This window comes from Phaethon aethereus, assembly GCF_964289735.1.
Source record: "Phaethon aethereus genome assembly, chromosome: 12".
Lineage (NCBI taxonomy): Eukaryota > Metazoa > Chordata > Aves > Phaethontiformes > Phaethontidae > Phaethon > Phaethon aethereus.
Window position 1 is genome coordinate 2,578,109 of NC_138588.1, and position 16,139 is coordinate 2,594,247.

Genomic DNA, 16,139 nt, shown 5'->3' on the forward strand with positions numbered 1-16,139 from the left:
GGGCTCAAAATGTGCCCTTCTTTGGGACTGCGCCTGCGCGCAGCTCCCCGGCCCGCCCAGTGCGCAGGCGCGGTGGGCAAGCGCACGCGCAGTGGGGGAAGAGAAGCCCACCTGAAGCCCTGCCCTCACTGCTCGCTGCCCGCAGCTGCGGGGCTCGCACGTCCCGGGGCGGAGGCGGCGCGGGCGAGTCGCTCCCCTCCCGATACCAGTACCGGCCGACTCCGCCGCGTCCGTCCCGTTCATACCGCTTATGGCTCTAGCTTAAAGTTTTTGGGTTGGTTTTTTTTTTTGAGAATTATCATAGCGATTACTTAAAATAGCCGCTTCCAACAAGCGATGTCGTTTTCTCCGCAGAGAAACCCCCATTGTTACAAGGATGTTTTATGGAGCGTTTTTTTAATCGTTTCTCTCCGCCGTACACAGTCATCAACGTACCCCGATGTGGAAACTACTGTAATCATAATTAAAACATAAGCCTCGGTTTGGGCTACTAACAGCTGCTAAATTTTTCCCAAAGCAAATGTCTGAATTAAAAACTGAAACTGAGGATTACAGTTACAAAACTGTTAAGTATAAACAGTAAAATGAGTATGAAAATGAAATGCCCAGGCTGCTGATGTTAAAGCACTGCTGCAGCTACTAGGAACAGCCAGATTTGATCACATATATTTCATGCGTTAATGTGATGATGGGTTTACGTGTGTGTGCTTCTGTGAAGTTCTGCCTGACATCACTATGACTTTGGGGTGCTCTAGGTTTTTGTAATTACATTATTTTAGTGAAAAACTAAAAATATAACCAACAAAATTTTATTTTCCAGGAGCTCTCTATCACGTTTTGGCATACAAAAGCAAGAACGTATGGCTGAGAAAGTATGATTTATAAAATAAAATTTAAAAAAAAACATGTTGTATATGAATCGTATGTATATGGATTGTACTTTATGGACCCACTGCTTCTTTAACAGTTTTAAGGTTAGCCATAGAAGCCCTGAGCATGCAAGTCCTGAACCATTAGGCAGCATGGCTGCAACCCCATGCCATGGAAAGAACACTGCCTCTTTTATAAGGGTAATTGTGGGGAGAAAAACATAAATATGAGGTTAAAATTTCAGAGAACAAAAGCCAACTTACTGTTGGAAAAAAGCTTCCATGCTGGGACTGACACTGAACACTGCTCGGCTTTAACATCAACTTGCTTTCACAGATCTAAAGTACTGATTTTTTAGAAAATAAGTCTGCCAGGCCACACTAGAGGACCATACCATTAAGAGCAGTGGGAGCCAAGGGACCCCACTGGAGAAGTGGTGGCAAAAGGTGGGATGACGATGTCTATTGACAGCTCAGCTGGGCCCGGCCAGCTGTGCTCTGTCCAGCTGAACAGTGCCCGTCAGTCAGCCTGGAACACTGTCAGCCTGTTACAAAGTGGCTGACGGGCCTTCGGTAAATCCAGCTGATGTCCTTGCCCCAGTCCAGTGGTGGCCTCTTCTGGGGTAGGCAACATGGCCTATGTAGTAACAGATAGCCTTTTTTGTCAGTCAGTAGCAGCTGCTCCTCTGTACCAGTTCTCTTTCCAAGAGGGAGAATTTAAATGTAAAGATTCCTGTTATTTAGTTGCAGATCTTGGCGGGGGGGCGGGGGCGGAATATTAAAGTACTGCCAATGGCCCAAAGCCAATCTGGATATTACACATGTGCAGTGCTTAAAACTATGACATTCATATGCTAATCATATGATAAGATTCAGGAGATAAAAGGAATTATGTGTATTTGACTCTTGTGAACAGAGCGACATTAAAATCCTGCCTCTACTGCTGAGATGCTGTAGAGTTTGGTGAAGTTTGTGCTTTTTTTGACAACTGCAGAAGTAAGATGAAAACTCTTCTAAGCCCTGTACCCCAAGAAGTTGCCCATTCACAAAGGCTTGCAGATTTCTTCTGCTTTCTGACATAGCTGAGAAATTCTCCCCACTGCTACTGCAAGTTTTTGTACTGTACAGTGCTCTATCTGTCAACAATGTGACACATCTAGGAGAAAAGACTCTGAATTTACTCATAAATTTACTTCAGTGGTAAATGAAATCTCTCACAGACACACATGAGCCAAGAACTGAAGTTGTACGGAATGACTTCGTGCTGAGGTGGTGGTTAATGGCTTGGTACTGGGTAGAAGAGTGAAAAATCAGTTTCCTTCGCAGTTCCAGCACTGACCACTGTAACTGGCATTATATTTCTGTGCTTTCTTTCTCTTGCCAAGGAGCAGAAAAAGATCAATGCCTAGAAATGCCTTTCCTCCTTGCTAGGCAGCTGCTCCAGCGGCAGCCTCGGAACTGTGTTCGCGTCTCTGGGCGAGGAGTGGAAACTGTTCACAAGCTCCTGCTGCATTCACTGCCTGCAACGAACGCTGTGCCTGTGGTTTCAGGGCAGTGACCTCCATCTTCTGAGTCAGTTCTCAGTCACATGCTCTTTACCACGTATTCCATGAAACGCAGTTTTTGCTGAAATGTCCTAACTTTTGAAGCAATATACTCTTTTTCTTATACAATGCTGACATATGAATACATCCCTTGAGTTAATAACTTCTTTACAACTGTGGGCGGGTTTTATACTCCAACGAGTTGATTCAGACAGAAATTAAAACTTAAGAAATCAGGATTTATATAGTGGAGAATTTTTAATTATATGTCATTTTCCTTTCTTTTTTGCCACAGGATTAAGATGCTACAGTAAAATTGAATGACTAGCATTTACAGTAAGTCATGACTGTAAGTCATATCAAGTCTTTCTATGCTAAAATCAGATTTTTTTTTTCCTGAAGAAGGCTGGGAGTTAGAGTTGAGGTTGTTTCTCTCTTTCCACAGCTATGTGTGGAGAAACGCAAGGACTCCTTTGTCTGAAACACTGAAGTCCCTTGCAGAGAACATGTGAATATTAGACAGGTATTGAACACACAATTACTGTACAAGCCCATATAACTGCAGTTGCACTATGCCGTAATTGCCCACAAGTTGCGCAATTATAGTTATTCTACTGTGTTGCAAAGTATGGCCTCTTTTTCTCTGAAAAGATTATTGCAAGGAAGTTTTTATTTTCTTTTAAATATTTGGACTGAACAAATAAGAATTTTAGTTGTGAATTTTCATACAGAGTTTGAATTATTTTTCTCCTTGTAACATTGTTTGGTTTTCTCCATCAGAAAAAAAGCCTACACAAACTGGCTGATTGCAGATGAATGACTGGACATACCTACTGAAAACAGAGGTTTTGGTATGCAGAATTTTTGAAACACAGGAATAAAGAAGTGTGGATCACATTGATTGTCTCAGCTGACAGTAAAAGGGCAGAGTAAATTCCATAACAAAACTTATATTGTAAATAGTTTGTATAAAGAATCACTCTGAATTCCATATGTTTTAATTTTCTGTGGTTTGTAAAAGTAAAATAATATTTTTAATCAAAGTGCAAAATATGTTATGCAAAAATGCTATACCATTCCTAACATCTTACGCATTTCTAAAGTAGAACAGATTAAATTATTATTTTCACAGTTTTGCCGTTCAAAGACACGCTCCCTCCATCCAATTCCAGCTATTAAGAGAAAGCTCCCTCCTCTGGGAGGAGGGAGCACTTTATACTTGCACTGCAAACACAGTACTGTGGAATCTTTGAAAAATTACTGAATTCACTCATCTCTTTGACCAATAGCATGAAAACAAAGACATTTTGAATTGACTGAATATAGAAATAAAGTCACAGGTGTATGGATTGATGCCACTGCAGGAATCATTCCTGTGTAACTGCTGCTGCTGAGTTCCTCAGGTGCTATCGTACCCCGGGACCTTAGAGGGACCCAAGAGCTGGGTGGCCTCTGAGCTTTGCTCTAAGCCTCATAAGACACCTGATGTGTTTTGTTGTTGATTTTTTATCATGGTTCTCATACTGATCTACATAAGCATACTGAATGACCAGCTTTCTTTTATATGATTATACAGCACATTTAAAATGTTTCAAGATTGTTGTAGGTTGGTTGGAACTTCTGTAAAACAAATAGGTTTAACTTCTGTGCGTTTGCAACTAAAAATTAAGCTTACTTCCCCAGCCAAAACAAAACACGTGTTTTGGGAATTTGAATATTCTCCGCGGAAGGAACTGCGTTTTGCTTTACAAACAGGTGTTTCTGAAGGCGCATCACAGAGGAAAAGATGAAGAAAAAATACAAGGTAGTGTAATTTCTATGAAAGGCTTCTGAGCAGGGAGACTTTCTGATTTATTATTGATTCCACCACTGCTTGGAAAAATAGAACTAAAATATGTCTCTGTAAATAGAAAAGGAACAAAGCAGCTTGTCTTCATTACCACTTTTTCCCCCCTCATGGAAATCTGAATTTTGCCTAGTTCCTTGCATGAAAAGGAAAACATGATTACTATATAGATTAGTACATCACTAAATGAACCCAACTTTTAAAACTCAATTGCCATGTAAAGCTGCATATTTTACTGCCAAAACATAGGCACGCTAATTTTTATTTGTAAGATTTAATACTTCTTAATCTATTTAGTGGTTAACAAAGCAATTTAAGGAAATAATTAGTCCTGTAAGCAATGGAATTGGAATTTAAGAAGCCTGATTCAAATTTGAGTGCAATTACCCAACAGGATCAAGAATTATTAGAAGACGGACAGACTGACCTTCAAACAGCCAGAGAGCACAACCTGTCTTGCACATCTTGTTTTCCTCAAGAAGCAGGGATTGAAAAGAACACTGTGGATCAGAACACAATCTTAAATGTTTAGTAATATAGTAAAAGCTTAGAAATTAATGTTTAAGATGACTATATAACATTCAGGTTAGATTAGATTAGCAAGGTGTAAATTACAAATAGCTGAAGTTTGCTCAATCTGTAAGATGTGATCTCCCACTAACACAGCTACAGTGGTACCAGTTTTGCCTAGGGTTTATTGCATGAACAGCTCTGCCAGCATAATAATTAAAGGTTTTTTGGAGAACAAATACTACTCCCATAGGAGTAAGACCTTTCAAAGGTAGAAGCAGCCAATTATCCATTTTACAGATTCTCTTTGCCATATATTATGTGTAATATAAAACAGAAAATGAGACCGAAATATAAAATAAGGTGCTAATTTTCTGCAGTTTTTCTAATGAAATTACACTACTCAATACAGAAAAAAGTAGTATTTCCATTTCACCTAAACGAGAAAACAGAAGTGTTTTCTAGAAGAGAGGCAAGTTATGTGGGGTTTTTTTTTCTTCCTTGACTTATTATTTTGTCAGCATGTGGCTGGTTATTCATTTCCTGAGGAAAAAACAATAATCAATGCCTGCCAGCATATGCTTTTCATTTAATTAGGAACACAGGACTGGAAAGAACAACCTAGGTCATCAGGTCCAGCCTCTAATTAAACAATCTTCAAAAATATTGATTAATCAAAGTTGCATAAATATGGTAGGTTTTATAACACTGTACTCCTCTGCAGAGATTGTAAATGATCTTCTGCTTTAACCTTTGTATAGTATTTTTTATACCTTACCAGCACTTTTTTCATATCTGTTATCTACCTGTTCTGGCAGAGACAAAACCTCATCACAGGATAGAGCTCTGCTTATGCAGACCTGGGAATATGGAGACTGCCAGCCACGTAAATTAATACTACCTTCTGCCTGCCTTTGCTCCCAGAGAACCCTGCTATGCTATTTCTTTTCTCTTACCAGCTGATTTTGCAGGAAATATGCAGGGCCTTAATGGAATTTTGAACTCTAATAAGTTCAGCTGACATCACCTAAGTATTTAAAATCCAATTACTTCACACATACACACACCCCGCTCCCCGCATTAAATACTAAGGAAAACATTTAGATGAAAAGATGTATCACACTAATAGTTATGAATCAGATATTTAGGCTACACCCAAAACCCAATTAATTTGTTTGTAAAGATTTTTGAATATAAACAGTGACTGTTATTTTCAATGCAAAGAGCTCATCACATGGACATTTGATTTTCAGTCATTTTACATCACACAAATTTTTGCAGTGTTTTGAGCTGTAAATTAGCGGCACTTGATCAAGATCTTTGTGTTTATTTTCCTACTTCATATGTGTCAGTCAATTGAAGAAATTGGCCATATCTAGTTAGATAATGTAGATAAGATAAATGGATTCAATGCTAACAAATCCATTAATGTGTTCTCCCTATATTTAACATATTCTTGACTACAAAAGTTGCTGCTGCATTCGGGAATATAGATTTTAAACATTAACTGGTAAAATAATTTTGAGTAAAGGATAATACTTTTTTTAACCGGAAAGCAACTGCAATTGATTTTGTCATATTAGAAGAAATACATTCAATTACCAGAAACATTGTATGTGCAATTTGAACTTATAGAAGAATAACGAAAACCAATTCCTATTAATATTTGACATTAATTTCTTTCATTCTGCTTAAATGAAGAGCCTACAATTTAAGTCAGATACACTTCCATGGACTGAGCCATAAAAATACAAAACCAGAATTTTCCAGATGCAACAGCACCGGAGACTGTAGCCAGGAGCCTCTCTCCTATTGTTTCTGCAGCCTGCAGTCCAAGCCTTTAAATGGCATTTTATGCACACAGCTGCCAAATCTCAGAGAGCTGGGTGTATTTATTACAGCCTGGACAATTGCAAACAACTTAGTTTTAAATTACCAGAAGGTTCTCGCCAGTACCTGTATGGAGAAAAGCTCAGGATCACTTCCTGTCCTGGAAGTCCTTGTCTCAGAGGTCGGGAAGTGAGAAAGGGCTCAACATATCCTATTTTAAATCCCCTTTCTGGGGCTGATTCATCGTGGGGCCTAGCACCCTTAGGTGCTTCGAATAAAACTCTCATTCCCAGCAACTTTCACCTGAAGAGGCGACACCAGAGCTCACCCGGACAGCAGGCGCGGGAAACACCTCAGCCGCAGAGCCCCGCCCATTGGGTTTTGGCGCCAAAAAGCACAGCCGCGGAGGTGTCACGCATGCGCTCTGGCACGTAGCCGCTTGCTGGCTGGCCCCTCTCCTCAGCCGACCCGCCCGGGAGCTCGCGAGACTTGGGGCTCTCGCGGCACTTCTCCGGCGCGCTGCCCGCCCGCCGGGGCAGGAAGCGGCGGCGCTGCTCGCTGTGGTGTGCGCGGGGCACGGCGCGGACCCGTCTTCCCTGAGAAGGCAGGCGGGACGCCCCGCTTCCCGCCGGCGGGAGAGGGAGAGCCCCCCCTCAGTGCCTGTACTGCACTTCGGGGCTGCTCTGGCGGTGTGAGGGGAGCCGGGCCTCCGTGGCGCCCGACATGGTTGTGGCCCTGGAGGTTTGGCCCTGCAGACCCTAGTGAGCCCCTTCACTGCCCTGTCGACTCCCTCTGCTTGCGGCTCCGTGGGTTTCGCAGCCCGGAGGTAGGGAGCTCGCCTCCGAAGGTCGATGTAGACGGAGCTGCCTTGGGTGTCCTCTCGCTACTGGAACTGAGAGACAACTTTTCCCTTGAACAAGAGCGGTGCCTGAAGCCTCGGCGACGCAGCCGTGGTGCGACCGGGTCATCCTGAACCCGGTTCTGCTGATGTGCTAAAGTCTCTGGAATTGGCTTTGCTTTAGGAGCTGGAAAAGGGGAATCCTCCTTCAGGCTGCGTGTCTAACTGGGTAAGCTGAAAATCAGAGGAATGATCACCACCCCCCCCCCCCCCCCGTCGCCTTTGATTCTCAAGGGTGTGAGGGGAAAACAGCAGTCTGGAGAAGCGCTTTGCTTAGAAATCCATTTTTGTTCTGTTCTGTGACCCGTACCTGCCACTCCCAGGTAACTTTGATAAGTTGAAACATGACAAACCCTTATTTTATTCGGCCTGGTGAGGCTGGATTGTGTCATCTGCCTGTACGGTATCTGCTACTTAATTTGTATGACGCTATTTTTTCTGGTTGGCAAATCTTCTTCTGGAAAAGATGTAGACATACCGTGTATAACGTGTTTATCTGCTTCTGTGTCAGCCTTTTCTTCTCTCTGCGTCTCTTCTAAACGCTTTTGGTGTTTCCTGCAGGAGGGGAAAAAAGCTTATCTGTGGCAATGATAGATCCTTTAGAGAACAACTTGTTTGATCTTCCCGATTATGAGAATACAGAAGACGAAACGTTCCCACCTCTTCCACCTCCTGCCTCTCCAGGAAGAGATGATGTTGAATGGGCTCAGGCTAATGGAGGTGAACACCTGTGACACTTAAAGATCCCATTTTGCAGTATAGACAGTGAAATGCTGTGAAATCAGTGGTGGTGGTGGTGTGCTTCGCTACCTTGAGTTTATTGCATAAAAATAGGCTCGTGTAGATAGAAAGGAATTTGTGAATTTAAATTGTTACTAATTCTATGCTTCCGAGCTTGTGGGGAAAGTATTTTTGTAGATTCCATGAGAATATGTACACAAATGAATCCTTATAAAATTCAAGCTCTTCTGACAAAATGTTGGTAGAGATGATGATACAGCAATGATCTATAGCTAGACTTTGTGACTTGGATTTCAGAAGAGGTAAGAGTGTTGCATGTAGTATTCCAGGGAGATGTTGGTAGACTTTGTAGGGCATATGGCCTAGGAAAAATCCAAGACACTTCAGGACAGTAAAACTTAATTATTTGTATTTGAAAAGATCTTACGGTGTACTAAACAAGCTAATAAAAAGCATAAAGATTTTACTTTAACTATTGTTTACTTCTCATATTTGCCTGTAGCGTTAGACATATGTTTTCCTTGATCCCTGCTTTGTCTGTTCACTAGAAAATAGGATTTTGGATAGATTTAATTCCTTGATACATGAAAAGGACAACTTCTGAATTCCTGATGTTCAAAGTAACAAAAAGGTAAACGAAGAAATGAGTATGATAACTAGCTCTGAGATGAGATAGTCAGTGGTGCCTTGTCTGTTGCAGTCAAATAATATATACTGGCCCTAATCAAAAAGTATATGGATTTTGGTTCTTAAAAGACACATTGATTGTGGTCACACACTGCCTCTTTCTCTACTTTTGAAGGCAGTGCTAGTGGTTTAGGTCTGTCTTTCAGATCTACCAGTGGAAATTTTGGGACACACCTATCAAATTATGTTTATCGATAATTTGAGTTTCTTAACTTAGAAGTGGCATCTATTCTCCATACATTTCTCATCAGAAATATAATATACAAGTTCTAAAAGTAGGAAATTTCCCTTGCAAGGAACCTACTTTGCTACAAAAGGTGATTCCTTGGTATATTTTGAAGAGATTGATTTATTTCCAGTCTGTCTTGTGGGAGAAACAAGGTGAAACATGCAGATCTTTGTTTGGAGTACTGTACCTGCAATGAAATACTTGTGGTGCTGCCTTTATATGATGCAATTCTGGTTGATGTCAGTTGCATGATATACTTAAAATACGTTATTTTCTTTATCGGAACCAGATGGAAACCAGCAGTCACAAACAAAGGATTCTGCTGCAGCCACATGGAAAGCAGTTAAAAGACCAATGCCTAAACTAGATGCCCAGAGGTAATTTTTTACAGAATATATCTGTGATGAATTTGGTATATGGCTGTGGGAGAATGAAGGTTACTGTGCTCCTTGCTTGGTCATAGCCAAGTCAAAGACCAAGAGTTTTGGAGATGAAAGTGCTTCCTGCATGCTGTATCTCAGCTTTTTTATTCCTTGCCTACTTGTATGATGCTGTTACTAGTCTAACTTTCTTGAAGTCTCCTGGGACTTAGTACATGGCTAATACTTCGTTAAGAGAGATTTTCTTCCAGCTGGATCTTCTTTATTTTGGCTTCAGACATAGTACTGTAGATTTCTCTCTCAAATTAGTCTGTTTCAAAATAAAACCTCAATATAATGTTCACTCTAAGGCACTACCTAAAGTACACTTACACCTGACTTGCGTAAAAACTGGATAACCTGTATAAAGATAAAGCATTTTAATATTTTCTTTGTTGTTATCACTAAAACTGGTGTAAGTTCTTTATAAGAAGTGGAAAGAATCTGAGCTTTCCGTTTCTTCCATTTTAAATACACTGATGAAGCTAGTCAGTGATACCACAGGTTAGATGCGTAATCAGAGCATCCACTAGTTTTACTTGGCTGATACTAGAATTGACCCATTCAGTTTTCTTTCCATGTAATCAAAAGCAGAAAGCTCCTTGGACTAGGAATACATGTATGGTGAATTTAAAAACAAACAGAAAAAAGTCTGTTTTGCAGACTTTCAGGGTCTTGCAGCAGTCTTCATCCTATTTTGTACATTTTCGTAATGCCTTCTAATTCTGTTGCAGTCAAATAATGACTATTTACTATTCTACAAATAAGTAGCTTTATGCTGTTTAAAGGACTATGAAGGGGTTTTGTTTGTGTGCTTGAGGGGTGTTTGTTTTTTGGGGGGGGGGGGATGGGGTGTTATTGTTAATTACAAGAAGCAAGTATGGGTTTCAAATAACTTCACCCATTTCCCATTACCAGGCTAGTTTCAGAAAGAGGCCTTCCAGCCCTAAGGCACGTGTTTGACAACGTAAAGTTCAAGGGTAAAGGGCATGAGGTAAGACATAGTGAGCTTTTGTTTTGTTTCCTGGGAGGTTAATTTAGATTTGATTGATTGCTGCCCATCTGATATGGGGAGAATTAATATTATACTCTGGTTAGTCAGCTTTCTAGTGGTATTTGAATGTGACCTGATAGGGTTTGTAGTTGCAAATTTAAAAACACAAACACAAATGTTTTAACAAAATCCATGTTTTGATCTTAAAACTATTTTCCTCTACTTCAAAACTAGCATATCATGTCTGTGCTGCTTTAGTATTGTCCATAGAAAGCATTTTTTTAACCTGAAGCAGGCTAATAAGGCTGCCTACTATGTCTGGAATGCCTGTACCATCTCATTTCATGATCAGTTTCCTCTGTTAGTGAAAATATTCTGGCTGTTGTGACACCTCTATTCCAAAGTTTTTAATATTGAAAAAAGTGACATGCCACTTAAGCAAAGAGAAAGCACTATTTTCTCCACAGTCTCATTGTTTTGGATACACTTAAATATACAAAGCTTATTTTTCTTTAAATATCATTAGATTATTGGCACACTTGCAAGGGTGCCTGTGTGTCTCTGGTTTACAGAGAACATTCATGGTATAAGTTTTCTCTTAACAACTGGAGGCACAAAGAAACTAGGCAATACTGCTGATCTGAGCAGAAATCTTTATTAGATAAGGTTATTTAGATATACGTTTTTCTGTGTGTTGTAGACATCAAAATATATGCCAGCTGTGCCCCTATGCATTTTTTTCAGTCTAGGTTCAGACCTAGGTTGCTTAAGGGCAACTTCTCAGAAGCCTGACAAATGCTCTTGAGCTCAGATAGCTATTCTTCTCATAGTTTGAAATTGCATTTACAGGCCTGATTATGGGCTGAAAGATTACCCACATGTTCATATTGCTTAAGTTTTCAATAGACTTTCAAGCTGCAGATGCTTAATGTTCTAATGTTTTCAGAGATGTTACTGTCCCGTTTCCTTCTGCAGTCTACTGGCTTAGTCAGCTTTTACTAGCTGGATGTCTTGTGTTATGCTCTAGGCAGAGGACCTGAAGATGCTCATACAACATATGGAACACTGGGCTCATAGACTATTTCCAAAATTGCAGTTTGAGGATTTTATTGACAGAGTAGAGTCTTTGGGAAGCAAAAAGGAAGTTCAGGTATGTATTGCTGCTGGCAGTTTCTCTTCATGCAGTACTGAATAGCCTAAGAGGTAGGTTTAGGAGAGCAATTATGCAACAAAAAGATGACTTAAGTTATGCATACTGCTAAGGAGTGTAATGTTACTTAAATCAACTTTTCTCTTCTTAAAAACAGCTCTTTCCAGTATTTAAGTTTACATTTAGACATAGCCTTTCTTTATTTGAATTAGGACTTCAGGGAATTGGCTTTGACTTTATCAGGACATCTGTAACCAAAGTAACTTGCCTAAAGGTGCTAGAACTGGTTGTTTTGGGGGGTTTTGATTGTTTGGGTTTTAGCATTTGAACCTGCAAAAAAAGACTTAGGAAGAATGCTGCTTCATCTGGCTAGGTGATAGATGAAGGACTAGGAGAATGATCCACAGCATTAGAAGTTTTGGGTCAAAAGGACATGTGGTGAAAGGAGTATTTTTTCCAGAGTAATAAAGTGTAAAGAGAAATTGGGAGTAGTACTAAAAACACAGCAATGTTGCACAAAATACTTCGTTCCAGATGAAATATCAGTATTTTAATCTCTCATTTGCAGACCTGTCTAAAGCGGATTAGACTTGATCTTCCTATTTTACATGAAGACTTCGTAAGTAACGAAGGTATGCTCATTGTGCTGTTTGTTCAGTAGTTCAGTGCTTAAAATTACTTTAGTTCCTCTCCTACTGACCAGACACACTTTTCTAATGTAGAAGAAATTGTTTAGTGGTCCTCTACTTGAAAACCAACCCTCTGTGAGACTTAAGATTACAAACCTGAACTGTACTTGGACTGGAATGCTACAGATACATATAAAAAAATAAGTAAAAGTCTGTGGTATACTGAAAGGAAATGGAAAATGGGTATTGTTAGCAGCATTTAGAAATATTATTCAAAAAAACCCCCCCAAACTGCAGTTAAGTGAGTGTGCAGTCTGAAGAGCTCTTGGATCTTCTTAATGCAGAAATCAAAGACTCATTATACTGTTTATAATACAGGCTGTGACCGTGTAGTCAGGGTGTAGTGTCCTTTTATAGGAAAAGTACTTATTAATGCTTTGGGTGCTGTTATGTGTGTCAGTCTCGGTGTATAGCTACTATTGAGTATTTCTTCTTCCAATATCAAAATCCAGCCACTAACAAGTAGAAAATTCAGGAGTCTCTTCCAATCAGATGATGTTTTTAGACTAGAAATATACAATTTTTAATTTTTTTATATAAAAAGAGGGAGCAGAGTTCATATAGTAGTTTGAAAGAAACTTCTTTAGCAGAAATGAGCAAATTTCATAGTTGTTCCTGAGGTCCTTTGCAGGTGTTCACACTTCCACTGTTGGGTCTCTCTTGAAACAATTCTTTACCCATTGTCTTGTTTATCTTCATGTGAACCTCAGCCTCCAGACAAGCCAGTGCTGGGGAAAGGTGTTCTGGTGGATGAGTTAACCAGTGGTAAAACCTTGTCTCACCTGTGGGGAGGGCCTTCGGGCAGTTACTGACGTGTGGCTGTCTTTACTGTTGGCTGCATTTGCTAGAACTGAAATGCAACCGTAAGCAGCCACAAACAGTAAAGCAATTGGATCCTGCCGACAGTGTCTGTAGAGTTATCAGATTTTTCTGTGCGATGGTTCCATACATTTGTGTTCAAGTACGGTCTTGAACTCTTGCACGTTCAAGTGTGGTGCTGAGCTGTTCTTGAACTGTGTTAGCGAGTGTACTGCTACAACTGGTCAGTCTTCAGTTGAAAATCTTGAGTAGGTATCTTGCAGTCTTGAAATAAAAACTCAAGCTAGAATATTGTATTAAAAACGAAAACCTTGTTGTCAGCTAACTTCTCTATTCACAGGCTTAAGGTGGTGCAGAGGCACAAGCATACTTGGCCTTAGGTACTCTTGTAACAGTGTTCTGCTTCTCTGTTGGTGGGTGAAGTTTGTCTAATGGAGTTGGACTGCCTCTATTTTGCATGTTTTAATGTTGGCAAATGAGTAAATATTCCATAATAGTAGCACACTGAACTCAAAACTGACTATTCGATGTCAATGCTTGAACCTCTGTCTAATTCCCATAACTAGTCCTGCCACTTCCCAAACAACAGTGTTGTATTGGTAGGGGTGGGAAGAAAATTACCTGGCCTTTCAGTAAGGATTGCCTCAATTTACTATCTCTTCTTAACCTTCAAGCACAGCTCATGATTGCTAACTTAGTACATAGAGCTATGCCCCTGTAGATTCAGGCATTTATTATTTGGGATCTCTGATAAGTACTTGTTGTATACTTTGAATATTTAGGCAGAAAATTGCCCATTAAAACTAAATTACAGAATGATCTTTAGCTGTCAGTACAACTTTAAAATGTAGAACATAAATGTTTTTAAAATGTTCTTTTGACAGATATTTAGCAGTAGATCTCTCTGGGTTGAAAGTGTTAGTTTCTGCCCCTCTCACCCCCTCATTTTTCACCAGATGGTGGAGGGGAAAGCAACGGACTGGATACAGCCACTGAAGATGTACGTTCCTGCTCTGGAAATGCAGAGGAACTCAATTCTGTCTCTGGTACAACTCTCACAGAAGAGCAACAGCAGCGAATCAAGAAGAACAGGCAGCTGGCCTTGGAACGTAGGCAAGCAAAGATGTGGTGTAACAGCCAGTCGCAACAAAATGGTAATCAACTCTGTAACTTCAGTGTTAATGTTAAGGTCAGGGGTCTGAGCAGCTGATACAGCAGAGCTGCTGAGTCAGTTTAAAGGAAAGGGTAGTGATTGCTTTGCTAGTAATTAGCAAAATGTGTAACACTCAGATTTAGAAAGTGTTCCTGTAATTAAGACTCCTCCAAGGCTAAGTCAGAACTGCTTTCCCTGGTTGCTATGCCGAGCTGTGGTAGCTTTGTCTTTGAAATGAAACTCAACTTGCTGGTCATGTCTGGAGTTGGCTTTTCTGCAGACTGTGATTCTGGTGATAGAAACTGCAGTTAAATGCACAGCAACACTGTTTTCTCCTAGTAGGAAATTGGTTTTGGTTTTGTTTTTCAGCAGAGCTTGCCACTAGTTACTCAGAAGAGGAGTTCAATACCCCTGTTGCTCAGGATCCCACTGACCTTATCGACGACACCCAGGTTACACCAACGAAGGTTGCCGTTACAGAAGCTGAAGCTGGAGATACAGGACTGGAATGTGCCAGTGAAGAGCAGTAACTGTTCCCCATACTTTGAATGACTTTTTTGACCAAAAGACCCCCATGTTTCAAGTACCATCATTATATTGAAATGTTGATGGCTCTTTGCATTCTGACTGCAGAAGCTTCATGGGACATCAGTGTAGTTGGACAGAACTCTCTTCTCAAAACTGCAGATGAGCAACTCTGCACACCGGAAAACAGAACAAAGATCTTCATCTGCATTTGGGACATCTTTTCTACTTCCTGCAACATTTTTTAGGAAATGTTAGTGAGTTTTTTGACCTACTTTGAATTTCGTTTACAACTGATGTCAAACTGAATTAACTGGGATATTGACAGGTGAAGTTTCTATTACAGTTGTGTTGGTTTTATGTTTTTTTTAATAGAGGGCATACATAATGGCAGGTACTGTGATGTCTGAACAAGTCTCCTAGATTTTTTTTTTTGTTTATCAAGTATCTGTGTCTTTTTCTTATAAAATGGAAGCTATTAAATTTCAGAAGTCAAACCTGAAATTCTTGTATGAGGCTGTTACAACTGCAGGCCCTCTGAATTTCCCCATCCCTTGTGTCAGACATCTCTTCACAGACAAGTACATCCCCTCAGGGGCACATGCTTTGGCTTTGACCAAATTAGTTACCCTCCTTCACTGATTCTGTTCTCTGGCCTGAAGCAGTTCTGTTTCTCCTTGCACAATAGCTTTTCCCTGTTGAGGAATGGACAAGAATCACCATAAGGGCAAAGCCCTGAGCTGGCCCTCTCCAACAGCATAGGGTGGACTGTTGTTCATAACAGAACCTGAATTTCTAGACACTAAATTAAGACAAGAGTAGCTCTTGCAGCAGATGAAGTAAGTTAATGTCAGCAGGTGTTATTTTATGCCAGCTGTGCAGCTGAGGGTTTTCAATAGACAAAATTCTGTATTGTGATGTGAAGGAGTTTGCTTTTTATGTCCTTGTAAGTAGGAGTTAAACTTGCTAAACTACAGTGGAAGATACTTAGATTTTTTAAGAACTTCATTTATGGACAACATGGGAAACTAACTTTTTGAATGATAGTTAAAAGAAGTCACCACACTGTCTTTAGTCTGGAAGATGAGATTTATCACGTATAGAATCTTTTAAAAGTTCATAACCAGATAAAAATTATTCTTATTTAAAATAGACATTTAGTTTCTTATTAAAAGAACTTTTGAATATTTAAATAGACTGCTTTAAAAAAGCCAACAATTTAATCATACAAGGTGG

The 16,139-nt window shown here is 40.0% G+C and overlaps 1 protein-coding gene across 1 annotated transcript; it reads left to right on the forward strand.

The window, feature by feature from the left end:
• Nucleotides 1-9: 9 nt before the first annotated feature.
• Nucleotides 10-15,790, forward strand: TIPIN (TIMELESS interacting protein; the record flags this gene model as incomplete). The annotated part of the gene is made up of 9 exons (XM_082005050.1): nt 10-266; nt 6,909-7,552; nt 8,035-8,217; nt 9,444-9,531; nt 10,492-10,567; nt 11,595-11,717; nt 12,286-12,349; nt 14,182-14,379; nt 14,748-15,790. 9 exons carry the CDS (start codon nt 10-12, stop codon nt 14,906-14,908), a joined length of 1,794 nt encoding a protein of 597 aa, XP_081861176.1. The 3' UTR covers nt 14,909-15,790.
• Nucleotides 15,791-16,139: the final 349 nt, after the last annotated feature.